A 27,581-nucleotide genomic window follows, 5' to 3' on the forward strand; every position below is an offset into this window, starting at 1 on the left:
AACATGCAGGAAGAACAACCTCTAATCTCTCTCCCTGCTCGCTTTGCTGTGCGCCTCTCTCTCACAACATAAAGGCGACGTTCAGGGCTAAAAACCTGCAATTCATGGCATGGAGGAGTCAGCGGGGAGCTGCAGCCCTCTGATCTGTGTCTGGTTAGGTGGACGAGCAGCAGATCATGGTCTGAACCCAGTTATCATCGAGCCGAAGCAAAGCCTCGTCTAGCTGCTCGAGTGCTGCTGTCCTCTCTCTCTTTTTTTTTTTTTTCCTTCCCTTTCTTCATTTTCTTGTGCTCGGTGAAATCTGACACAACATCAGCGGGTTTTCCCTGTAGTTTGGATGGCAGATTCAGGCTAATTGGCCTGCGTGTTTCGCAGTCAAACAATATCAAGAGAAAAGAAACATTGAGCTCAGACTGCAGCGTTTCAGATGCCTTCAACTTTGAGCGAGAGGGACAACCCCTAAACCCCGTTTTTTACACGAGGGACAGACGCGCAGACATCTCCGCTTCATTTCATTCTCCACTTTATGAAAAGGACGCGTCTCGGTAAAAAGGTGAGCAGAGAACTGACGGGGACCATGGCAGCTACTTTATCGGCGGAGGAAGAACAGGTAGGCCCTTTTAAAGTGCTTCTTCTTATTGTGTTTTATTGCCTCAATGTTCCGGCTACGGCCTCACCTGGACGTGTTTCGGCCCTGTGTGCTCTTTTTTTTTTTTTTTTTTTTTTTTGCGTGTGCGCGTCGCAGTGAGTGGCAATGGCAGTGCGCAAATGGTGGATCGGTTGCGAAATAGTCCTGAATGCGGAGCGGAAATAATGTATCGATTTCTGGCTGCATTATTGCTCTGGTTGCATCACTGCCAGTTCCTCTCCAGCGACCGGGGCTCAAGTGTTGCGAAACAGGCCGAAAGCTCGACACTATCAGCCTCCACTGATGTTTAAAAAAAGAAAAAGAAAATTCATTTCGGCGCTCAGTTCTCCATTCGTGGGTACAGAACGTGACTTTAACAGGAGAGGGGGTTTTTTATGGACGGATTTGGCTCATTCAGGAATGTATTATAGCGTCATGATAGTGATTTGGCAATAAAAAGCTGCATAAACTGTATAATCATCTTATAAGGCAGTCATTCATACATTTAAACCAGTATCAAGGACATGAAATGCATTTATATGTCTTATTAAAGCCTAAATGACTTTGACACTGATGTTAAACATTCCCAAAAGCTAAGTTTCTCATTTATTACGTCATCACATGTAAAGATTTGTGCTGTGTAAGTCATCACTTTTAATAAACTTTGATTTAGATATTACTTTGGATGTTGTAGGTCCAATGAGGAGAGTTATAGCCTTTCAAAATGGTATTATAAGCTTATATAATGCTTTTAGAACTCAGGTCAAGAAGAATAAAGCATTTATTGTACTCTTCATTAGACTTTTATTAGGATTTGAGACCAAATTTGAATAATCATAGGCAAACCTGAATTGCTGAGCTCATACAGCTGAAAGGATCAGGTGATTCATCCTTTAGCTGATGGACAGAAAGATAATTTGCAACTGTCTTTAACACTGGATAACTGTTTAAGTAACTTTTCAAGCAACACATTTCCTAGTTCCAGCTTCTTAAATGTGATGATTTGCTGCTTCTCTTTGTCTTATGTGATAGTGAACTGAATATCTTTAAAGTTTTTGACTGTTGGTCAAACAAAACAAGCAAATTAAAGATGTCACCTGGGGCTTTAGGGAAATTGGGATGGGCATTTTTCGCAATTTCCTGACATTTGTCAGGCCAAACAATAAATCGATAAAGCAATCAGCGGATTAATTCATAAGAAGATAATTGTTAGTTGCAGCCCTACTGAATATACACCCAGTTTCCAGTTTATTAGGCACACATAGCTAAAAATAATACAGTTTAAAACAGCAGCCCTGCAATAAATCTTCATGAAGCTTTGTTGAACCTGTTTCAGAAAGGTGTTGATTCACCTTTATGGTCATTTTGGAGACTTTGGTTTGTTTTGGTGTATTTCTAATATTTTGTACAGCCTTTTTATATCAGTGAAGGTAGGCCAAATATTAGAAACAGCTCTTATTATAACAATTCAACAGCACCACTCTCTTGATTCAGCCTCCAAAATTCCCATAAAGTTCGATCAACATCTCTCTAAAACGTTTTAAACCAAACGTGAACAGTATAACCTTCATGAAAGTGGGATTTAGTACTGGCAGCTCTCTTAGTTTTAGCCCGGTGTTCCTAATAAACCTCACATTTATTTTGGTTCAGAGTTTATTTTTAATATATCCTGGGAAAGGACTTAGAAGCATTAGCTTCTTCTTCTTCTTCTTTGGTGTTGCTCATGCTTGTGCCTTCTCTTCCCTCTGACTCCTCTCATCATCTGGCCAGCAGAAAGCCTTATCTGGCTACTCCATTTCCTGTGTGAGCCAGGGCCCCCCGCTAGGGTACCGGACGCCCTCATTACATCCACAGCCTTATGGGGGGGGGTGGGGTGGGGTGGGGGGGGGGGGGTGCTTGTGTTTGTGTGTGTGTGTGTGTGTGTGTTTGTGTGGCAGGGTGGCTCTCTCGGGAGTGTACACGAGTGTAGTGGAACTTCATTCTAAAGGCAGCTGTTAAAAGCATTTCCACTAGACTCGGGGGTGGTGTGTGTGTGTGTGTGTGTGGGGGGGGGGGGAGTTTATGAGTTACAGAGTGAGTGAGTGTGTGTCTATCATGTGCTTTAGAGAAAGAGTGAGTGTGTGTGTGTTGCGTCTACTCCCAGGAAGCAGTGGAGTGAGAGAAAGTGGGGAGCAGGGAGAGAGTGACATTATTGACTTCCTGTTTTGGTATCGACTCGTGCCAAATGGGACTCACTGAAGTGAAGCGAAGCCGCTTGGCAACAGCAGTCCTATATTTGTAAATAGATTAGCATGGCATCTGTAATCAAATAGATGGTGGAAAGACAAGGGCAGGCCTAAATCCTCTTAAAAATGATAAGGAAATGCATTAGCCTTGTCTGGAGGATCAAGGTGTAATCGTGACGCTGCAGTCGCCCCGCGCTGTTTTCCATAATGTTTTGATTGAATTTTCTTCAGCTGAGACATTAATACAGTCATCGTCTTGCAGCGTGACTCCCTCCGGCTGGAATGTGAACACAGCAGACAGCATGTCAATACTGATGCATTAATGACCAATTCCTGTTAATAAAAAAAAAAAAGGAGCCTGACAGTTGTATGTGAAACAAAAGAAAATCTAGGTGTGCCAGTGACACACAAGTTTACACCATAAGGAATCGTATTCAGGGTGGGAAATGTGGATACATTTTTCTATATCACATGAAATTTTCTATCCTGGTATCAATATACAGTAGCTAACATTGAGGAACAGTTTACTGCTTTTGGAAAATCCAGTGACTTCAATATGTGACAGACCAAGCAGAGCTGAACGGATTAATTGATTAGTCAAGTAATTATCATAGTAATTTTTTTTAAAAAGCAAAAATGCCAAAAATTTCACTTGTTTCAGCCTCTTCTGTGATAGTGAGTTAAATATATTTGTGTCAAAACGATTCGAAGATGTCACCGTGAGCTCTGGGACAAAGGTGATGGGCATTTTTCACAATTTACTGACATTTTTCAGTCCAAACGATGAATCGATGATAGGGCTGCAACTAACGATCCTCTTTAATTATTGACTAATCTGCCAATTTTTTCACGATTAATCGCTAAATCGGTGAAACGTGAAAAAATAGTGGGGAAAAAATGGCATTAACGATTTCTCACGAGTTCACTGTGATGTCTTCAATTTGCTTGTTTTGTCTGACTTACAGTCCAAAACCTAAAGATGTTAAATTTACCGTCATATATGACAAAAGAAAAGCAGTAAATCGTCATATTTGAGAAGCTGGAACCAGCGTTGGGTGTTTTTTTGCTTAAAAAATGACTGATGAATGACAATTAACCAATCAAAATGGTTGCCAATGAAGAAAATGAATCGCTAATGAAAATGATAGTTAGTTGCAGCCCTAAAATCAAGGTACTTCATCACATTTGTAATCCCAACATAAAGCAAACATTGACTTGCAGCATTGCCCATAATGGCCGAAGTCAACCAGAGATATTAAAGGGAAAGCTACCATGGTATGAACAGTATGACAAAATCTCTGACAGTTTGCAGTCTTTATCATCTCATGGTGTGTGTATGTATACATATCGTGATATTGCTCAACTGTAAATTGTACACAGTAGTAACTATCATTATTTCAGAACCAGAAAACGCTTTCTGTATGCAACACGTGCAGTCATAGTGAACAGCATGAAGCAACGGGATACATGTGGTCTGCAGTAACCAAACAATGTACTAATCCTGTGGTGGCCGGCTGCAGCAGAAGACGCCTGCACAGCATCAAGGTTGCTGGTAGTATTGTGCCGGCCTATAAATTGACCTGAACATGGATAATAAATATTAAGCGGCAGTAAATAGAACAGTAAAATATAGCAGATGGCTTCACAAGACTCTTGTCATTGTGTTACGATTCTCTTAAAAAATAAGCAGTTATGATGAATTATTGTCCAGTTAATTGAAACTCCACTCCTTGGTTGTAAACTATTAATAACAGTAACCGTAAACTTGTTTAGTTCTTGGGAGTTCAGGATTTTGTTTTTCTTCCGCGGAATGGGTAATTTGTGCGTCTTGTGGAAACACTGACGCTAATAGCAAAGCTATTTACATTTTCTGTGTAATCCGTCTTCCTAGTAAGCCATTATTTTCTCCAGAGTTCTCTGTAACTGTAAGTTGTTTGACATGTTGAATGGTTTCTGTGACATTTCCCCGAATCACAGGGTTCTCTCTCCATGAAATCGGTTGTTTTCATAGCAGCTTGTCCTCTGTGATGTCATACTGTCTCTCTGCGGCAACAAATTTTCTGTGATGTTATAGTGGTTTCCTTTAGTAGCGAGTACTTTGGGGCAGAGGTCGTCAACCTTTTTGACCCTGGACACCGGATGTTAGTGCTGTTTGGCTCGTCAACTCGAAATTCCTCCACTAGCTCGCAGTACAGCGGGTTTCTACCACTGTGAGCCTAATCAATTAGTTATTGACAGTCGTTGTCAACACCACCAATGAGAAACCCCAACCATCAATGAACAACCCTGACAACCAACAGGATTATGCAATGTCAGCTGTTATGTTTTTTTGGAAGGCCAGTAACCACTTCTTAAAATGTCTCACTCAGCAAGCATTTCAGAATAACAGACTGAAGATTTACAGAAAACTGAACTTGTGGGATGGGTGGGGGGGGGAGTTGATGGTCAGATAGAAAGTGTATTTGCAAGAACTGCTTAGTCTATTTAGATTCATGTCAGACAGTGTTGGCCACATTTAAGTGTTTTAAGATGAATAATCAGGAACTTCAAGGAAACATCTCCTCCCGTATCAGAACTGGAGCGAGTCAGGCAAATATTTATGCATCCACCAGGAATTGAATAAGTCACTCCTCCGCAGTGAGTCTTCCACCGCAGTCCGGTGTGCTATCATGAAAACAAACTGGTCCATCCTCAAATTCCACTCTTGCGGATATGGCCCCTAGTACAGAAAAACCAAACAAGACTGGCTTCTCCAGGAACAGAGGGTCACTGCCTGGAGTTGGCAGGCTCTCCTTAAAAGGCTAAGAGAGAAAGAGCAGCTGTCAGGCCATTGAAATCTTGGAAACCCGAGTGTACCTGACAGTAATCTGACAGGAAGTTATCTTTGGCGAACAGCAAAGGATTAACGCTTCATACTGCAACAACAGAGAGCAGACAATTCACATTAGATGGGACTTGTGAACTTTCTGTTAAAAGATGAAACCACAGCTTTGAAAAGTCAGTGTTACTCTTGTGGTAAAGTGCAGTCCAGTTATTTTTTTTATGACTGTAAATAAATCTTAAGTAGTGACAGAAACAGTGGTTGGGATGCTTTCTTTCAAGAGCATAGGATGTTTTATAATGCTCACAAAGATTTGTACTGAAAGAGAATATACATTATCCTCAGAAAATCCCCGATGGCTCTCACAGATGCTTTTTACAGTTTCACCAAATACAAAAAACAAACATTCTGTGAAGTAGCTCCAAATTTTATATCTTGTTGACATCACAGGTTTGTCTTACTTAGTCTTTTTCTTGCAATAAAGAAGGCAAATCATAGCTCTAAGCCTGCACAGCCTGTATCGGTCCGGCTTGATCCAATTGGCCAAGCAGGGCAGAAGATTTAAGTCCAAGTTTGCCTCCCAATGTCATCAACCGTCAACATCTTCTCAGTGATTTCCACTTAATCGCACCTGATAAATATGCATCTATTGCACTGCTTATACATGTAAACAAGTCTAAGCCTCTACACCCGCGGTAGCAGCTTTAAAATGCTCACAATGACAGCTTAATGTTTAGCGGGTATAAGGTTTTACCATGTTTGCCGTTTTAGTTTAGCGTATTAGCATGTTGCTAATTACCGCTGAACACGATGTAGAGATCGGGCTGATGGGAATCTCTTAGTGTTGTAGGTATTTAGTCATGAAACCAAAGTATTTGACAAACTGAATTTTTTATCACATCAGATGAAAAGATTTCACAGTTCTTTTGGTAAATTTAATTCCACTTAATTTCATTTCAAGGTCTCGTGGTGGTGCTAGAAGAAAACTCAGGATCAGGAAGTCATTAGATAGATACATCGTCTGTGAACCGTGAACATCTGTACATAATTTTGTAGCTATCCATTTAGTAGATTATGAGAGTGTGCTAGAGGAATAGTGAAGGGGTCACCAAAGTCAAGATTAGTATTCATCCTCTGGGGACCATGAATGCTTGTATAAAATGTCATGACAATCCTTCCAATAGTTGGATGGATTGTCTGGTAGGCCGACATTGACATTCCTAAAGCCTAATCTTTAACATAGTTTTAATAAAAAAACACTTGTGCAAACATTCAAGAATCTAATGAAGAACTAATAAAAGGGAAAGACATAATCCATTCAATCATTTAGCAGTTCTTCACATGAGAGTTTAGCTATTGATGTCGATTGAAATTTTCCTTTTGGCTGTCTTGGTTTGATAATCATTTTCTTCATCCTCAGTGCAAGCTTCACTTGCATCTAAGTCCATAAATTAAGTGGAAGTTAGTATAGTGAAACTGGACTGAGACAATTAAGGGTTTTAATTAGAATTACTGTGGCATGTTAATGCTTCATAGGTCATAATAATGCTGTCACATTTGGTTCGTAGTTCAGTTTACTAAAACATTTTCTCATCAGTTGTGTTTTTTTTTTTCTTTTTTTAAGTCAGTATTTTATGCTAGTATGGAGGAATCAGCTTAAAAGCCTCAAAGATCACATCCTCAACACAGTGTAAGATTCAGAGTTCAGAAAAACACTGCTCCACATTTTCCCCCATGAGAATCGGATATGAAACGACCTCAGCCCTGTCAGGTGCAATCATCCCTCATCCCTTGCATGTTAAGGCTTTTGAACAGAGCAGAAGCTGCAGGCCCTCCTGTCTCTGAAAGCACTGGCTTTCCTGAGGAGAGACAGTGGCATCCTGTCTTTAGGCTCAGCGCTCGTCAGTGATCGTTTTGTATTCCTAAAGAGCCGTGGAATCCCAGAACTTGACTTCCTGTCTCCCATGCATGCCCCACCGCCGCTGTGCCTGAGCAGAGAAGCGGAACCCTGTGTTTAAAGTGTGAGCTTTCATTGCCTCCTCTGTCGCCTTTTGACGATTCACTGGGTGCTGACTTGCTAACTCTGCGGGTGCTGAGGGAGGGTGGGTGGCGGGGGTGCTTGGGGGCCTGAGGCAGGGTAGAAGGGGAGAGGGGAGGACAGGAAGCCCCTGAAAGACTGCTGGCTAAATGCATAAGTTATTTGCAAGATGAGTGGAAGCCTTAATGGTAAACAGACTTTGCAAATTACAAGTGCGGTGTATGATATCAGATGACATGATGAATTTGATTTGAACCAGTTAACCAAAGAGCATCTTAACATTGTGTTTTTTAAAAAGAAGACACATTTTGAAAATGAGCCAACTTTTCTCTTATTAATCTCCTTTTAATTAAAGCAGCTGTAATCAATATTTTTTTATAACAATATATCAAATGGCGTGTAATGTAATGCAGCATTTACATGCCCATTTCCCAAGTTGGGAAGTCGTACTTCCGACTTTGGTGTGTTCATGAACTTTTAAGTCATAATGTGGAAACAACATGGACGCTACAAACAAGATGTGTTGTATTTATATATTTATAACACATAGCTGTTTCCAGTTTTTGCGTGACAACGAAGAGAAAAGGATCAACTCGTCTAACAAATCTAAGTCAGACAGCAACTAACGGTTACAACCTAATACCATATTACAAATTACATGTGAGCAAAAAATTGACAAGCAATACAAGTTTTAATAAAAAGTTTCTTACCATCAACCATTTTCTTTCGTCACCTTGCATATATGATGTCAACTTTCAGCAAGTCGTGTACCAGAATTTCTGCTGACTTTCCAAGTTGTTGTTCCAACTTGAGGTGTTCACATGAATTTTCCCAGTTGGGAACTAATTTTTCCAATTATTCCGACACCACATGAATGCCACAAAAAAGGCTGTAGTGATGAACCTAGAGAGAATTATCACTCGACTCTGCAGCTCCCCCTGGCTTTATGGAGCTTTTATAGCAAGTTTAAACTCATTGTTAAGCTGTTCAGCCCACAACTTTACTGTTTTGGTTCACTGTCACGGCTTTCATATGTCATTATGAGTTGCAGCAGGCATCTGTTTTCAGAGAAAAAACACTGAAACCACTGTACGTTACCTGCACAGCACCGAATGGTAAAAAGACACAGGTAGCGACTAGTTGCTGAACATAGCGTAGCATTTAGCAGCTAAAGAGGCAGATAATTCTTTCAGGAGTTTATAGAGACCAGAAAACAGAGATGAAGGATAGTGAATATCAGGTGGACAGAAACACGACTCAATTGAATGAATGATCATAATGATTAAAAAAAAAAAGAATGCCACATTAGCTTAAATGGTGATATGACAATGTTGTCAATGCAACTTCTCCCCACTGCCCCCTAGTGGCCACAAATCAGTTATTGCATGTTTAAAGCTGCTATATATTTTCATATTAACAATAGATCACATGACTTATTTTATGTGTATTTTATTAGTATTGATGACCCTAATTATCTCCGGACTCTGCGGTTGTACACAGTTCATTTCTACTGCCCCCAAGTGGACAAAAAAAATAATTGATACACTTGGTATCGTAAATACCTGATGCAAGTTTAAACCTTGAAACAAATGAAAAATATTGTGCTTTAATCACACTAAATACTAATTAAAAAACACTCCGTTTTTCAGTTTTCTTAGTATTTTTTTTTCTCTTTTAAAGTGTAGTGTAGTTAATGCCATGTAATCATTGGTAATCCATCATGTCAGTAGTCATTTTTAGCTCTTTATACTCTGCTTTGCTCTTCTTGGTTTCTTACCTGTGGTTGCAGCCAGATTTCACTAATTAGCATCTTCATCCTGAAACAACTGTCATCAATCAAACTATCATCATAGTTTGATGGATGATTATTCCTCTTCTTACTTGTGAAGAAGACCCGAAACCAAAATTAGGCTTAGGTGAGAAATGAATCCTGAAAACTGTCATTTCAGTGACATTCTTCCAAAATGCACAATTTTATTGCCAATAAACTACTTTATTATTTGATGTCTCAGAACTAGACTAGGAGATATGACTGGCTTTACTTCCAAGTACTATTAAAAGCGTATGTTGCCCTGTCATTATTGCAGCTTCACGTCATAGACACCAGTTCAGCCGGATTCCATCTTCTTCACCTCTCATGCTCTTGCACTCCTCTTAATAAAAGTGTCGGCTCTAAACTGGAAGTGTTCTTGCACTGAACAAAATCTACAAACCGCCCCAGTTTACCTAAGTGCTGCCGTTTACATGCGTCACTCCTTCGTTTTTCTTGTTCTTTTTAGCTCAACCATGCACAGGAATTTTTTTTGTCGCTCCACGGCTTCCACAAAATGCCAAAACCTTCCCCAAGATAGCTGTGGTTAACACGCAAGATGATCAGCAAAACTGAGGAACAACTTGTGTAAAACTGAGCATTTTCATTGGCTGCACAAATTACAAGTCAAATATTTTTATTTTGTACTTCTCTGTGTATGTATGTGCACTCACAGTGGGCAGGGCTCTCCAGAATATGCAACAGCATGTTAAACACAACCATAGGCCAGGCCACCTCGGAGGATGTATCAAGTTTAAAGCCTAGTTTCACTTCCTTCCTGTTTGACCCTTCAACTATGAGAGAACAAAGTTTGTGAGAACAAAGTTTGTGACCACATCTGTGTCTGTTTCAGGCTACCAGGCAGTTTCTGGAGGAAATCAACAAGTGGACCAGTCAGCATGGAGTGTCGCCGCTGTCCAGGGAACTGGCTGTCAAGTTCCTCATGGCTCGCAAGTTTGACGTCCTCCGAGCCATCGAGCTGTTCCACAGCTACAGGGTAAGGAGAGGGAGGGGAAACAGTCAGATTTCAAACATCTTGCAGCTGCACACACAGCACTGGAGCACGTTTAAGTGTCGTGGCCTCCTCTGGCAGCCATATTGGAAGTTCACATCTCTTGAAAACAACTTGTTCATCAGTAGACATGTTTGTTGCTTTGGATTCTCCCACTTAATAATGTTAACTCACAAAATTTAGAGGAAACTTAAATTGGAAATTACTAGTTAAAGTTCAACCACAAGGACTTTTTAAGTGTTTATCTCCAGTCTAACCAACATTAGCAAAAGAAACAATCTTTGAGAGCTTGGGTATTTTTATGAAAGTCTAAATCATTTCCACCAAGTGGGCACTGGCAGATAAAGCTTTCTTAAGAAAGACTTAGATTAAAAAGTTAAAGCTGTGACTCGTTAGTGCTCAGTAAGGTTTGAATTCACTGAGTCACTTTTGCACCTTTAGTTTAGGGAATATAAACTTACTTTAACTTTTTTTTTTTTTTTTTTTAAATGGGTGTTAAATATAAATAACTTTGCCTAAATACATTACAGTCTGAAGTTTAAATCAAGAAATATCTGCTCAAATAATAAGCAAACAAGCTTAAGAATTTGATGGCAACTATAAATATTATACTCTTTTCAATACTTGATGCTAATGGCACATTTCATTTGTACTCAAGTATTGAGGTTAGATACCCAGCACCACTACTCATACATCAGTAGGTGTTATAAATCATCCTCTAACTTCATGTATAAAACACATTTGGCCACCGTCACACTAAAGTTACAAATGTTACTGAGCAACAAGCAGAGATACACTCGCCTGTCGTAATACTTTACACTGCAGACAGCTGTTTTTCCTGAAAGACTACTACTTTATCAGCTCAGCTCATTAATCAGTAAAGGGAGATCTTGGTGACAGTGATGCTCATGTAACACAAGGGTAACAAAAATTCAAAGCTGCTAACTTTAACATTGTTGAGCAGTTAGAAAATTAACACAGTAGCACTGTAATTAGACAGTGTGATATTTTTTTTCTTCTTCTTCTTTTTAGTTCCACTGAATGTTCTCAAGGTCAGGTTGTTTTGGTGAAAACATAGTTTCCAGTTTTTCAGAAATCTAAATTTAGAGACATATCTACCACATCAGTCTAAACAATTTTTTTATCTAACATTATTGAAAGAATCTACACCCACATTGGAACACTATTTCTCATCTATCGCTCCTTTTCTAGCTCATTATACTGCACATCTGCCAATTATTTCCACAGAACCAGTCGTATTATTTAAGCTTGTTGTTTGTAAGATTATGACACAACTGCAAAGTCAGCAGTTGCTTCTCTCTCACGCACGCACACACACACTTTCTAAAACTTTCAGATGGACAAAAAAATAAAATCAGGACATCATAAAATATACATCAAAAAAATATAGTCCTATATTTTCAATGCCAAATACACCAAATTCAATATTTAAAAAAATGTTATAACACCTTTTTCAAAACCAAAAACAGAGACACGGACAAAAGGCAGTCAAACAACACAGATGACGGTTGATTCAGAGGTAGAAAGGTAGAGTTCATTGCAGAGCGTCTTCACCACACCCACAGAACAGCAACACAAGGCCTTTTTCATTGAATTTCTTCAGAAGCTCAAGCCAAGTAAGAGATGGACTAAGCAGATGCACGAAAAACCTGAGGCCAGACACACACACACACACACACACACACACACACACACACACACACACACACCAAGTCACACACACACACCAAGTCACACACTGAATTATACACCAGGGGGATGTTTCAAGAAGCAGCATGCAGGCTTATTCAGCTTTCCAAGAAAGCTTCAAGCTTTTCACGAAAAAAGTGTTATGTTGTCATCAGAATAGAACATTGGTTGGTATGGTTGAAGTTATGAGGTTAGAGTAAATGCAGAACACAACAGACTTTGACTGGGAACGGCATGTTGAGCCTAGATGTAACCCAATATTAAACACAATAATAGAATTTGTGCTTTATTAAATCAAATAAAAGAGTTGTCATCTGGTTTCCCTGTAATGTGAGGTTATTTATTTTTGGGAGAGGTTTTTTTTTTTTTTTTTTTTTTTTTTTTTTTAGCATTTGAGGTACATATCTAATGAGTATTGCTGATCTTCTGCTTTTTGTTTCCTGTTTCTTTGGTTTGTTCTCAACCTATTCCCGGAGGAGAACTGTAGAGTGAAGCAGGCCCCGAGTTAAAAACATACACTTGCTGCTAATCAGAGGAGTCGTGTCCCCTCAGATATGTGAGAATGGATGGCTTTAGAAAATGTTCAAATCCTATTTTCACAGAAAGTGTTTTTTAATTAGCCATAATAATATAGTGCATAAACAAAAGTGGCTTTTCTGTATGTTTTTATTCATGTTTAACTCTGCACAGCCCCCCCTCTCTGTTTAGGCTGCTTGGTTTCTCACTCAGGAGAGAGCATTATCCAACATAGCAGAGAAAAGATGTCAGATCACTGAAAAACAGTTGGTGACCTTGTTGATGATGAAATGATGATCAAGATGAAACCTCCAGGGCAAGGCCAGCGGATAGGCCCGCAGATCTCATTTACTTTACGATCTGAAAATACGATAATAACATAATCAACACCTTCTCCTCCGAGACACATTAAAAACTACCAGGGAGTTGAGGATTATGTCTCATTTTGTCCCTAAATGGTCTATTCTGCTGTAAATTACAAAATAGGATTTATCTGCTTAGATCTGCTCCGGTTTTATCCACAGCAGCAAAACGGAAAGTTCCCAGACGTCTCGCTCAGACTCTAATGACCTGAATAGCTTCAAGACATGGCAGGATTTTACCTCCTACCTTTTTAGTGAAGTCACTTCAATCACCAAGGTGGGTTCTTATTTCAGCAATGAATAGTTGGCCTGCATAAATGCGACTCATTTATAAATGCCTCGAATGTGACTTTGAGACGGATTAGTCTCCCCCTGCTACGCCACAGTTCATTTAACTCGGTTTAATGCTGCGTCAGCACCAGGACAGAGGCTGGGTACAAGTAATTTGTCAGGACCAAGTAAGGGGGGAAAGTTTCCAGTGCAATACTTGTTTGGTTGGGGGGGGGGGGACACAAACAGGACCGAGCTGGCATTCAAAGTGTGCGAGTAGAGCTTGGCATGAAAAAAAAAAAAAAAATCATGAGTTTTTGTATCTCACCATCTACTGTAACTGCCTCGAGAGTAGTTTCAGTTAAGACTTTACGTATTTCAAAGAATCTCAGTACTTTTGATAAACCACAAAATTTTAAACAAAATAAGGTTCTGTTTCAGTGATGACGGTGCATTTTTTGAGACAGAACACTCTGCTTCTCCTTATTTCAGCACAATTTTAAGAACTGAACACAACAGAGCTGGATGTAAGCCAAAAAGCTGTTTGATAACTGAAAACTGTGTCTATTTCCAAGAAAGTTGTATAACATGTAAAAAAAAAAAGAAGGAAGGAAAGCTTTTTTGAAGCTGAGTTTACAAGTGTTTCTATGGATTCTGAATTAGTCATTTTATTACATACTGTAGATGTTTTTATTAATGAGGTATTCTTTATAGGTGTAAATATTGTTTTTCTTTTCTTCTCAGGGCAAAACATGTAATTCAGCTGTTAATTGCTTCTTGTTTTGCATCAGGCTCATCTTTGAATGTTGCGTTTAATAGCTTAGCAAGAAAAAACAGTTTCTGAGTCATTCTTAAATGCATTTGTTTCACTCTTAACACTTTCATATTTAAAATACAAATGCTTTTGCTCGTGTTTGTTTTTATGCCTGTTATCTATAGTGTTAAAGCTTCTAGTTTTATATTAACAATGGATAAAATGAGTGTGTGTCTATGTGAAAAGAGTCACTCAGACCCTGCGGTTCTCCTCAGCTGTACAGAGGTTTCTTGTGCTTTTGTAATTCTGAATTTCCCTCCAGGGATCAATAAAGTTCGACCTTATCTTATTGTTATCGATTGACTAATTGTTTCAGCTCTAGACAGGGTTCAGGTCAAGGAAAAGCTTCAGTGAAAACTAAACCCTTTATTAAAATCAGTATAAATAACATTCTTATGGCTTTAAGACTATTCTCCCAGATGGGTTAGACTCATTCCAGTGTGACCACTTTTCACTGGTCAATATAGGCCTCAATCACAGTTAAATCTCCCACAACTCCACAGTATTAAAATAAAAAGTAAATAAAATAGCAAATGGAAATCACACCTCCCCAGCTTGGCTTCACAATAAGTTCAAGAAACTCCCACACAGCCTCCTTGGAGGGGGGGAAAAAGGGAATGGAAACCTTGCAGAGAGGGATCCTCCTGGCAGGAAAGTCAGGCATGTAATTCTATTGTTCACAGAGACGAATTCAGCTCAAAGTGACGCCTGCTATAGTTACTCCAAAGTCCTGACTTCACCTGCTGTGATCTGTTTTCTTCAGGAAACGCGCCTTAAAGAAGGAATCGTCAGACTTCAGCCACAGGAGGAACCTCTGCGCTCCGAGCTGCTGAGTGGAAAGTTCACTGTGTTGGTAAGAGAGTATCTGTGTGCTATATGCCTGTGTGCCTTCACAGTAATTTCCTCTACATTTAGCATAGCTCTTTAATGAAAGGTCAGGCCTAATGTCAAGTTGTAGAAAAACTGACTGCAGGTTTATGGACCATCTCAGTTTGAAATCCCATCTTTAACTGTTGCTTATAAACTATATTATTTTTTGTAATCTAATCAGTAGTAATTTTGATAATCGAATAATTGTTTAAGTTTAAATGCCAAAAATGATCTGGTTCCAACCTCTGAAATGAGAACTTTTGCTGGTTTTCATGGTCTTTTTGATTGTAAACTGAATATTTCTGTGTCTGACTGTTGGTCAGATTAAACAAACTGTTTCAACATGCCAGCTCGGGCATGTTGAAATTGTGACAAGCAATTTTCACCATGTTCAACATTTATTGACCAAACAATTAAAGGAGTCCTCTAGTGATTCAGTATTACACCTCCATAAAGTCTGGGGTGAAGAAAAAAAAAAAGAAGATTTTCTGGCTTTTGGCACCAAAAACACTTTCCCATAATGCAACCAGTCACATCTTTTTGTTAAACTCTCCCTGCCTGGTGAATGCTCAGGTCTGTCAGACTCTATTCAGCCACTTTGTAAGTGCAGGATTTCTGTTATGAATTTGTAGTCTCCCAAGTCCAAACTGAGATATGTTATTTCATGTTATATATTTTCTCTTGACAAACTCCTCTGTGACTAGTCAAAAAAAATATTGTCAGATTTTTCTGTTTTTTAATAAAATTACTCAGGAAGTGACAAAGCTCGAAAAATATTTGCTATTGTCTTGCATTGAATGTTTGTCCTTTTTTTTTTCTCTGTTCCTCACTTGTAGTTTATAATGCAGAAATTGCATTATAAACTGCATTTTAGGATCTTCTAGACCTGTCAAGGAAGTAGCTTAACTTGAAGATCAATCAGTCAGTAATGTCCTAAAGTGGCCACTTGTCATTGACAAGAAGGTTTAGGGTATGAATTCTAAAAGCAAGCTCTTGTAATTAAGGAATTAATGGCCCTTTCGGGTGTAACTTACTGACAAATGCTCAAGCCAAGTGGCTTTCCTGAGCCAGATAAATTTAGCCTTTTGTCAGCCAAATCACAACCATAAAAGATGCCCCCCTTCCAGCTTGCACACACACACATTCCCATTCTCCTGCGTTTCCCTTCTTCCTTCCCCACTGACGTGCCACAGTGGCATTGATGCTGCACATCCTCTTGTCTGACGTCGGAGTTCTCCAGCCTCAGCAGCAGGCTTCATATCCTGTCTGAGGTATTTTTAGCTCCCATGGCCGAGAACACAGGCTTATTTGCTTACAAAGGACGGTTCCGGTGTATCTTTGGTTCTCATGACACACTGTAGCTTTAACACTGATCACATTTGACTAGAAAAATATGTTCTGTGTCCCTCTCGGGGGGGAAAGAAAGGAGCCGTAAGAGGCAGAATCATTATTGACAAGAATCGCTCCTCCTGCTGAAATGTTGACAGCCCTTTTTGGCATCATGCCAGTAACCAGTATATGAACTTAAGTGCCCCCCTGTGGTCATTGTTCATTCTTCATTTTTGCACAGCTTCCATTTGGCAGCCTTGTTGTCACGCTTAAAACCAGCCCCCAGTTCACTCCTTGAAGTGGCTTATAGCACCACTCAGTCAACTTGCAAAACCTTCTGTACAGACGTATTTCATGGATATAATGAGAGGTTTATTAATAGCTATGTGAAGCCTGGCGGGGAATTACCCCAATATTCCACAGTTTAGTCAAAGGAAATGAGAGTTGGTGGTGAAAAAGGGGATAAACTTGTCACACTAGGTTGAATGCTGATGTAACCTGTTGTTGTTGTTGTTGTTGTTGTTGTTGTGTATTGCAGAGTGTACGGGACCCCTCAGGGGCCTCCATTGCCTTGTACACGGCCAAACTTCATCACCCCAACAAGACAGGCAACCATGTAGTGCTTCAGGCCCTATTCTACCTCCTGGATCGGGCTGTGGAGAGGTGAGGACTCCATAAATGATGAATAGCCTCAATATAAAAGAAGTTGTGATAAAATAGCTACATTTTGTTTAAAATCATTGTTGAACTGTTGTCAATACTGGACATCAGTTCTTTGCTAAATTGATATATCTTGCTTTAGTATCGGATGCTGGTACAGAATTTTACTTTTATTAGAAACCAAATACATCACCCAGTTTATTTCTTAGTAGGTCAGTTGTCCTTGAGGGAATCCTACAACTCATAGCATATTCGACTTTTACAAGGTAGTAATTTCAGACACTTTGCAGTTCCATGTGGCAACTATACTGAATTTGAAGCTGTTCATTGCAAAATACTGTCTATCCGCTGTAAAACTAAAACAATGTGACTATAATTGATTCAACTACAACTACTCTAACATCTCCATATGTACAACAGGATGGTCTTTGTATAGATGGTTTTAAATCATTATATGCAAAATATTCTGGAAATTCAGTTGAGAAACGACTATTTTTTTGGCTAATCCAGTAATTTAAATATTTGACAAATCAAGTAGAGCTGAATTAATAAATCAGCTGAACATTAATCTGCAACTATTTTGATAATCAATCCATAGTTTCAGTCCATTTTCAAGCAACAATGCCAAATATTCTGATTCCAGCTTGTGAAATGTGCGAATTTACTGTTTTCTTGTCTTATGTGTCAATAAACTGAATATCTTAAGACTGCAAGCAATTTGAAGACATTGGGCTTTAGAAAATTGGTATTTTTCATTATTTTCTGACATTTCATAGACCAAACAATTAATTGATTAATCTATTAGTCAAGAAAATAGGGGAATACTAGATAATGAAAATAATAGTTGCAGCCCTAATCTGCTATGTTTGACAAAACTTGCCTGTGTACGTTAGTTGTTACCTGACATGTTTTGTTGTCCACAGCTTTGAGACCCAGAGGAATGGCTTGGTGTTCATCTACGACATGGCAGGCTCCAACTACACAAACTTTGAGCTTGACCTGAGCAAGAAGATCCTCAACTTGCTTAAGGTTGGAATTACAAGACTGCATTTTGCACACACGCAGGAAATGTTATTGTACAGGTAGAGTAAATGTAGTCAAGACAGGATTAGATACAGACAGACCCACTGTTAACACTTCACTTGTATTATTCTTGGGTTTAAAGTTGAATTTTCAGCCACTGTTGAAAATCATTCATTTCTCTCCAGGACAAGGTTAATGCATAACTGCTGAGTTATTTCCTTCACCCTGTGCAGAAGCACATTGATTAAAATGCAGTTGGTGTCTTCAAGGATTTTAACGCCTGTCCGAAGGGCAAAACAAATGGCTCACTGAATGGTTTGACAAGCATAAAAAAGATGTAATACATGCACCATAGCTGTAAAATATTGCTTATTTTGTCAGTTACTTTCGTGTACGCCCACATCTAAGTGATTTGTGCTTTAAGGGCCTAGTAGTATGTCATTTGGAGTCAATAACACAGACACCTCTGTGGCCACATCCGCATCAGCGGCATTTATATTGTGTCTACATATCGATCTAAACATTGACTGTAGGAACTGAATTATCCTCAGTCAAAATCAGTTGACAGACTTACAGTTTGTTAAAATGTGTGCTGTCTCTCTCCACCAGGGGGCGTTCCCTGCCAGGCTGAAGAAGGTGTTGATTGTCGGGGCCCCTGTTTGGTTTCGAGTGCCCTACAACCTGCTCAGTCTGCTTCTCAAGGAGAAACTTAGGGAGAGGGTAAATGAAGGAGCTTGGTGCTCATTTTCTAATACTTTGATTTCTCACATCTGCTCTTTAGCTCTGCCGTCTCATTGTTCATGATTATACTTTACTAAGAGATTTGAGAAAATACATTTAGTTTATCTGGAGTGGCATGCAGTAAGTGAGCAGGCGAGTCTTTGTCATTGATTGTTGCAAGTGATCATTTGATTAGAGGGTTCTCTCTAACCACTAATCCACCCTGCTGCATGCTTGAGCCCTTTGGGTCGATCACCCTACAACACTACTGTCCCCAAAGAAAATTCATTAGTATGGATTTCTTTAGAGGCTGTAAATTTCACCTGACTCTCTACTGTAAACTGTGTTTCAAGATTACTAAGGCAAGCAAGAATAGAGCGCTCTGAGATGTCACATGTAAAAAATATATATATATATATATCAGAGTCAGAGAAAGTTGTTACCAAAATATTAGTGTCCTGACTCTGCGAAGAGGAAAAAAAGTTCACTCTGAGCACATCTTGAGTAGTAAAGCCACGGTAACATCACCAAATTTAGACGTGACTACCAGAATGTATCCCTCCTTCCACAGCTCAGCGAGGAACTTTATTCTGTAAAAACATACAAACAGACTTTAATTTTAGAAGATACTGACTTGATGTAGCTTACTGAGACTAGTGAAGCATCATATTATCTCCAGCTGAACTTTGGAATGTATTTTTACATGAAAAGAGGGCTGCAGATTTTGTCCCTCATCTCTTAGTGTAGTATAGTCTAAGAGAATAGCTTCAGGATCAGTACAGACAGTAAGATTTGTTACAGCAACCGAGACTCATTTCCATGTACATAATGGTATGTTAGTATTGTAGTAAGACAGTTGTGTAAAAACACGAACCTATCCTTTAACTCTGTCTTTATTGGGTCCTGTCGACCCCTGTCTCTTCTAACTCCAGGTTCAGATGGTAAAAATGGTCGAGCTGCGCCAACACCTCCCCAGAGACTGTCTCCCTCAGCACCTTGGCGGCCTGCTACCTCTGGATGCTTACAGCTGGAACCAGCAGCTACTGGCGGGCCAGAACGGCAGGGTGGATCCAGTAGACGAGCTGGTGGGAATACCTGTGGAAGATACTTCCATTCACGTCCCGGGACCTGAGTCCATGCGCCCGCAGGAGCTGCTGACACACCTCGGCAGGCTCCAGCGTTCAGGCATCCATCAGGAGTATGAGGAGCTCCGAAAAGAACCTCCACCTGGAACCTTCCACTGTGCACAGTGAGTTTACAACATCAGACACATCATGGGATGGGTTTATTACCTCAAAAAAGGAATTATTACACATTATACAAGTGTTACATTTCATAAAAGCAATGGATTGGTTTGCTTATTTCCCCGTGAAACAAAACCATATTATTTACATATACACTTTTATAGTAACGTCTTAAAACAGCTGTCATGGCTTAGGCTACTTTTGTTCATCAGAATAAATATTGTTGACCCACACTTCAAGCAGAAGAAGTGTCACTAATAATCTTTGGTTTTAATTGTTTACAGAGCAGCCTACAATCAGGAGAGGAATCGCTATGGAGATGTGCTGTGCCTTGATCAAACAAGAGTTCGTTTGAAATCCAGAAGGAATGAGGTTGGTGATTTTTTTTAAAATATGCATATTACAGGTGTCATTCATATCAAAGAAAAAGACTGGTCACTCTCAGCTGCCAAGAAACATGACGAGCTTCAAAATTTAACAGGCTGCCACACTAGTTCATCAGCTAGCTGGCAGTTGGCAATAGAAGTGTTTTCTTGAACTGACGTGCGATATACTAGAAATACTGCACAGGCTAAGTCCATCATTGTGACAAAACTTCGTTGTTCCTACAGAGATCAGACTACATCAATGCGAGCTTCATGGATGGCTACAAACAGAAGAATGCATACATTGGTACTCAAGGTATGTCAGATATTTTAGCTGATGCTCTCTGGATTACTGTTAGTATTACTGCCAACCCATGTTCATGCCCTTTTAAGTTAATGGTTCATATTGGTTGTCGATGATCATTACATTGCAGTCAAATGGAATAAGCTTTAGTTGTACAAACATAGGTACTTGCTGTAAGGTTTAATTTAAGGTTATTTTTCCATTTTCAGTACATTTTTTCCAAACCTCACCTTTTGAATAGGTAGATCTCCCTACATCTAATAATTCATGAAGCTTATATTCTCTGAGACTTTGTAAGAAACGCATAGATTCAACTTGATAATCATTTTTCAGGCTGTATTTACAGGGAGTATTGAATCGCATTATATATTGAAAGAAGAGTTTTTTTTCTAATAATTTGTTCAACTGCACACTGAAAAATGATTTCAATTACTCAATTATTTAATTTAAATTGTATCTAAAATTATGATTAAATGTAACCAAGGTACTATTTTCAGCTATGGACTGTAATTGATGGCAAAATTCCTGATATTTAAAGTAACATATGCAGCTCAGTACTGTTTGTGATTTAGGGCCAACATCTGTTATTTGGCATTAAATTGCTGGAACTTAACACATCTTGTGTGACTGGGCATTCTGAGCATAGCTGTGTATACTGACATCATAGCAGCACAAAATCTAAACAAGACGTAGCATATGAATAAAAAAAAAATGACAATAGGCCAAACACTGAGCCTTGTGGTATACCAGTGTTAAATTTAGAGCATTCAGAGATGATGTTGTGTGAAACATAGTGTGATTTTCTTCCACAGAAAATTATCATGAATGTGTAGGGCTATAACTGCCAGAGTGCCTTTTTATGAGATTTATAAGTTCATTTTGATTGATTGTTTAGGACATCAGCATTCCGCTGAGTCATTGAACAGAAGTTTAATTAAGAACAGATGGCAAAATGCAATAAGGGAGACAGGTAAATAAATGACAGTCGGCAGAACAGGGTTCTATTATCAGAACGAGCTCCTTAATGAGTTTTGCAGGAGACGGGTGGTCAAATTGGCAGGATGTTGGTTTTATGACATGCTCTAATTTGCTGAAGATATCTAGGGAGACTGTCTCAAACTGACAGAAAAAGCTGGTGGACTCCAGGATACTGCAGGTGCATACAAAAGAGTGACTAGAAACAATCACACCATGATTAGGTCAATTTTGTGATTAAAGAATATGTAAAAGTCATTCACAGTAGATGAAGAGCTGTGAAAAGGGAAAGGGGTTAGTTTTCTCAATACCCTGTCTTAATTATTGTTAAGTATAAGTGTAGCTCATTAGGTTGCAATCAAATGGATATGCTCCATTTCATTTAATCACTGACTAAATTCACTGAAAAAAGAAATTGAAGTTTGCTCTGAATCTCTTGTTGCACTGTCTAGGACCACTGGAAAAGACCTATGGTGATTTCTGGAGAATGGTTTGGGAACAAAACGTGCTTGTTATCGTCATGACAACCAGGTAAATTGACAAAGGCATAGTCAGTACATAGTTCTTGAGCCAAAAAAGGTACCAGTTGGCAATTGTGAGACTAAAATTCATTTTTATAAAAGTGTATTGTGTTACTGTGCTGCAGGACAGATGAGGGCAGTCGGAGGAAGTGTGGACAGTATTGGCCTTTGGAGGAAGGGGGACAGGAGGTCTATGGCCATATGGCAGTGGTGAACCAAAGGGTGGACCACCACACCCATTACAACCACACCACGCTTGAACTGCACAACACTGAGGTACAGCCATGGACCACAGCAGGAATACATACTGGGCAGGTTTTTCCTGTAGCAGCAGTTTGTCAGTGAACAACTTGGGGAGCACATAAAATACATTCATGCATAGTAACGCCAAAGATATTTTCAATATAAGTTCTGGCCTACAAATTCCTATAGTAAGATATCCATCTTTATTTTCCTTTTATTTTTCCTCTTTATTTGGGTCACGGTGGAGACAGGCCTAGCAATATAGCCTCTCCTCATCCAAGTCCTCTAGCTCATTTTGGGGGATCCTGAGTCATTTTTAGGCCAGCTGGGATATGTAATCCTCTAGCACGGTGGGGTCTGCCCCAGAGTCTCCTACCAGCTGGACAAGCCCAGAGTACCTCTATAGGGAGGAGTCTATGAGGCATCCTGATTATGTGATAATCCAGGGCAACCTAAACCACCTCAACTGGCTCCTTTTAACACAAAGGAACAGCTGGTCTATGCCAAGCTCCCATTTCGATATAGAGCTTCTCACCCTGTTCCTACGGCTGAATAGGGACTTCCAGCAATTGAAAGCTGAAGTAATTCTCATTCTTTTGGTCACTACCAAACACTCTGGGCAATATGTGATATGTGGAATGTAGATTTAGGAGCCTCGCCAGCATGCTTTGCTGCCTGCCATAGTATCACTTCCAATGCCACACCAATCCACGTCTGTATCTCATTCCCCATTTTTCCCTCAGTCATGAACAAGAAATCCTTGACTTGGGAAAGCAACTTTCTCCCAACCCAAGAGGTGCAATCTGCTGTTTTCTAGCAGAGTACCATGGTACCATACCACCACCAGACTTGGAGGTGCTAACTGTCATGCCACTGTCATCCACTTTGGCTGTAAACCACGTAAGCATGTGCTGGAAGGTACAGTGAAGCCAACAGAACTGCATAAATGTCTTCGCCAAGATAAGTGGTCCATGAAAATCACAAACAGAATTAGTAAGAAAATGTCTGAGACCAACCAAAAGTCTTTCTCTGTTGCCTCCTCGAATACCTCCCAAGCCCTGAGTTTTTTTTGCTTCCTCAATCACAGAAGCTTTTGAGTCCCCAAGATCAACAAAGGTCTTTGTCTTCAACCTAACGTCTTCCTTCACTGCTTGTTTTCATGAAGAGTTTCATGCATTGCCACCACAACAGGCACAGACATCCTTGGTCAAGACTGCAAGTAGCAACCTTTGCACCTGAACAAAGCCTACCTGGCCAGCTGTCCCTCTAAATTACCCCTATAGGTGTCTCCGGCATTACTCAGTGTTGAAGCCCCCCCACCAGAACTGGAGTTCGCAGGCCATGCCATCTCTAGGATTCACCCAGTGACTCCATGAAGGCCAAATACACTAACCTGATTTGCGGTGTGTTGGCACAAACAACAGTCAAAACCTTCTTTTCCATGACTTGCACTTGCATAGAGGCAAATTTGGTTGCACAACCAGTCTAACTGGTAGACTGTATCTGATTGGTAACACCTCCCACCTTAGCTCTGACTCCCTCCATACCAGACAAATGACACTCGACATCCTAGAAGCCAGTTTTTGTAGGCAAGGGTCAGCATGTCAAGGGCCCCGCAAGAGAGGCTGATGTTATAAATATAACTTAGGTTTGAGCTATATTCTGCTGTGACTCCACATCATGCATACTGTAGATTCAATGGCCAATACACCTACACTGCTTGAATATACTTGTTTCCACATTTAAAACCTTAATTGTGCAATCAAGCCATATTTCCTGAGCAGAATTCATTTTTTTCAAAGTTATGAGTAATGTACAACAAGCATGTAACTGTCAAAATATTCTTTTTATCCATTTAGACATGTGAACAGAGACAAGTGAGTCATTTCCAGTACCTCAGCTGGCCTGACTACGGTGTTCCCACCTCAGCAGTGACTCTCATTGACTTCCTGGGAGCTGTGAAGAGACAGCAGAGGAAAATGGTGAAGGCTTTGGGACTTCAGTGGTCAGGACACCCACAGGGACCCCCAATGGTGGTCCACTGTAGTGCAGGGATTGGGAGAACAGGTGAGGTCCTGAGATTGTAACTCTCCAAAACTATTTTTTTTATCATTGACATCCAGTTTTGAAATTACATTATGACCTTCAAGGGTCAGTTAACATTTAACACAGAGTTTTTACAGGATGGTAATAACTGCGCATCATTGTCAATCCCTCTTTTAAAAAGTGTCATTTGTTCTTTGTAGGTACCTTCTGTGCCCTGGACATCTGTCTGTCCCAGCTACAGGACGTTGGCTCACTAAATGTATGCCAGACGGTGCGGCGCATGAGAACACAGAGGGCCTTCAGCATTCAAACCCCAGACCAGTACTACTTCTGCTACAATGCCATTTTGGAGCATGCCCAAAGGCAGGGTCTGCTCCCAGCCAATCAGTGAGCTTCATTCCTGACTTCCCAAACCAATCCATGAGCCCTGAGATTTCTGCAGTCAACCTGTTAACCCCAAGCCGTGTTGTGTGACCAATTAGTGAGCCCAGGAAAGAAACTTCCTTACAGTGGCTGTCTTTTGAAACTAGGCCATTCTTCATTGGCACGCCAGACCAAGACAAGGCAGTGACAAGAAAGGCTTGAGTGTTGACATTACGAAGTTTCAATGTGATAGCATCCTGGCCGCCAACATTGTGACATTTTGTTTTTGCTGAACATATCTCCAGAAAATAGGTGGTAGAGTGAACAAAGTGCTCCAGTGTTGTGCAGTTTTGTGGTCTATGGTCAGGCACATTAGGTGAAGTGATCGAGGTAATGTTCAATAACTTTGTTTTATTTTCCACTTTAAACCAATGGTTTAGGGACCATAAGAGAGTAGTTCATCCCCCCAAAAAATCATCTACTCATCATATGTCAGTTGAAACTCCATTGAAGGTAATGGCAGCAAAATATTGAATTGAACTTTTACCTGCATTTCAGTCGAATTCTCATTAACTTAACATGGTCTAAATACTCCAAAAAGTCACTTTACCTTTCTCTTAATATCTGCTGTAGAGTAATCCAACTGGTTAGTGGCCCAATGACTGCCCCACATGAATTATAACATGAGCTAAACTAACTTCAGATGTTTTCAAAAGTATTGAAATGAGCTCAGATGGAACTGTGGTGCCAAACTTGCTGCAATAAATTCTATTTATTGGAGTTTCAACTGACATGGAGGGGTGAAATATTCCTTTTTAAATAAGTGCACCATTTTTATTCCAGATAAGAAGTGTGATCACCACTGTGATAGGATTGTTTTTACACCTACTGTGTCCAGTAAGTATCCAGTACACTGCAGTTCATTCTTAGCACAAGGTGTATGTCAAGTAGATGGTACGAGCTAGTTTTGCATCATCTCAGGAGTGTCCTACTGAACACCAGGAGGTGAAACTGCTACTTGACTTATTTAGTTGCAAAGAAGTTCTTTGAGCTCGCATGATGCATTGTCCTCTGCCTCAGTAAATACCACTGACGGTAAGGAGAGGTAAAGCACATCCCAAATGATCAGGCTATAAACTCCCAAATGGCCAATACATCTCCTCTGTGATCACTCATCAAATCACTTTCCATGTGAATTCTTTTGTTTTATTTTTCCACATGTATCCACTGAAACCCAGGCCTTACATCTCACCTAATATTGAGATTTCCTGACCTGCAGTACAGACTGTGACTAGTGTCTGCGTCCGCCTTTGCTCACTAGCAGTGCCATCATGCTTTAGTGATTGTGCGAATGTATTGCTAAGCCCCCACCCACACACATGTGCACACACCTGTTTAGAGCAGTCCTTGCTGCAGTGACTATGCCATTGAAGCGTACATCTGTGTAAGTCATCAGTTAAGACCTCATAAGTAGTGCAATACTTCTTTTTTTTTTTTTTTACACAAATCATGTTATAGCACTTTTAAATAACTATTCCCAATGTGCTGAGATTAGTCCTTATGGCGTTAGGTTGGGATGACAAATAAAACTTAATAGTAATTCTGTAGGTCTACATGTGATGCTGGGATAACTTGATTGTTATTGTTAAATTTAGTAATGCTTGAATATAAAACATTTAGTGACATTTGACTTACTGTAAACTTCTGCATAGAGCTTTATTGGACAAATCAAGAGGATTTTACAGGGAAACCAGAAATTCATGATAGAATAGCAGAAATAGCTGATGGAGCATGCACAAATCTGTGCCTACACCCTATAAAGTCCTTCTTGGGCACGTGAGAGTCAGAAATTATGTCTGAAGTATATTTTCAATATTATTGTGTTACTTTTAAGTTCTACAGACTGTGGTTGTAATCAGTGCTTTCATCTGGTCCCAGTATCTTGCCATTATTATAGAGTACATGTACAAAATCTGAGTGTCTGTCTGTCATACTTTGCATTATGTTATTGCCGGGTGAAAAAAAAAAATTTGTTCTTTGCTACAGAATTCATATTGAATTTGCTTGTAGTGAAGCATTTTTTAAGTCTGCCATCCTCATGCACTCTGATTTTAGAATTGTTTTTCCTTTCAATGATGGACGCAGAATGTGCCCTATTTTATTTTTCTATGGTATTCAACAACTGTTTTCATACGATTGCCCAGGATATACAGTTATCTACATTAATTTTATATTTGTTCTGTTATAACCTATTACTGTATCATTTGTATGACTATTGAATCAAGCTATACTGTATTAAATACAAACTATGTCAACGTGTACATTTGTAAAAGACGTCTTTTTGGCATAGATATTTTGTAGAGCTGCCCCACAGTCATACAAGGTGTATAACATTTCTCATTTTCTAAATCAGTGGCATAGAGCTGAAAATTAATAGATTAATCAATTAGTCAGTCAACAGAAAATGATTCATTAACACTGATAATCATTTAAGTCATTTTTAAAGGAAAAATGCAGAAACATCACTGGCTCCAGCATTTCAAATGCAAATATTTGCTGGTTTAGCGTCTTCTTTGATAGTAAATTGAACATCATTGAGTTTTTTTCTGACTGTTTGTCAGAAAAAAAATAGTTTTAATATGTCAGCTTGGACTTGATTGACTCTTTCACTATTTTCTGAGATTTTATAGAGGAAATCATCACTTAAGCAAG

At 39.6% G+C, this 27,581-nt stretch overlaps 1 protein-coding gene across 1 annotated transcript; it reads left to right on the plus strand.

The window, feature by feature from the left end:
- ptpn9a (protein tyrosine phosphatase non-receptor type 9a) lies at positions 1–27,188 on the plus strand. The gene is made up of 13 exons (XM_067590409.1): positions 1–610; positions 10,376–10,519; positions 14,970–15,059; positions 16,944–17,068; positions 17,989–18,094; positions 18,698–18,808; positions 19,741–20,057; positions 20,337–20,424; positions 20,664–20,733; positions 22,149–22,227; positions 22,343–22,493; positions 24,320–24,527; positions 24,707–27,188. The coding sequence occupies exons 1-13, from the start codon at positions 527–529 to the stop codon at positions 24,895–24,897; spliced, it is 1,764 nt and encodes a 587-aa protein (XP_067446510.1). The 5' UTR covers positions 1–526; the 3' UTR covers positions 24,898–27,188.
- Positions 27,189–27,581: the final 393 nt, after the last annotated feature.

This window comes from Thunnus thynnus, chromosome 5, assembly GCF_963924715.1.
Source record: "Thunnus thynnus chromosome 5, fThuThy2.1, whole genome shotgun sequence".
NCBI classification, from domain to species: Eukaryota; Metazoa; Chordata; class Actinopteri; order Scombriformes; family Scombridae; genus Thunnus; species Thunnus thynnus.

Excerpts from the sequence above, each read along its gene's own strand:
- ptpn9a (XM_067590409.1), top strand. The coding sequence starts at position 527 with ATGAAAAGGACGCGTCTCGGTAAAAAGGTGAGCAGAGAACTGACGGGG. Across the intron at positions 10,520-14,969 it reads AGCTGTTCCACAGCTACAGG|GAAACGCGCCTTAAAGAAGG; the intron begins GTAAGGAGAGGG and ends TGTTTTCTTCAG. Across the intron at positions 22,494-24,319 it reads TTGAACTGCACAACACTGAG|ACATGTGAACAGAGACAAGT; the intron begins GTACAGCCATGG and ends TTATCCATTTAG.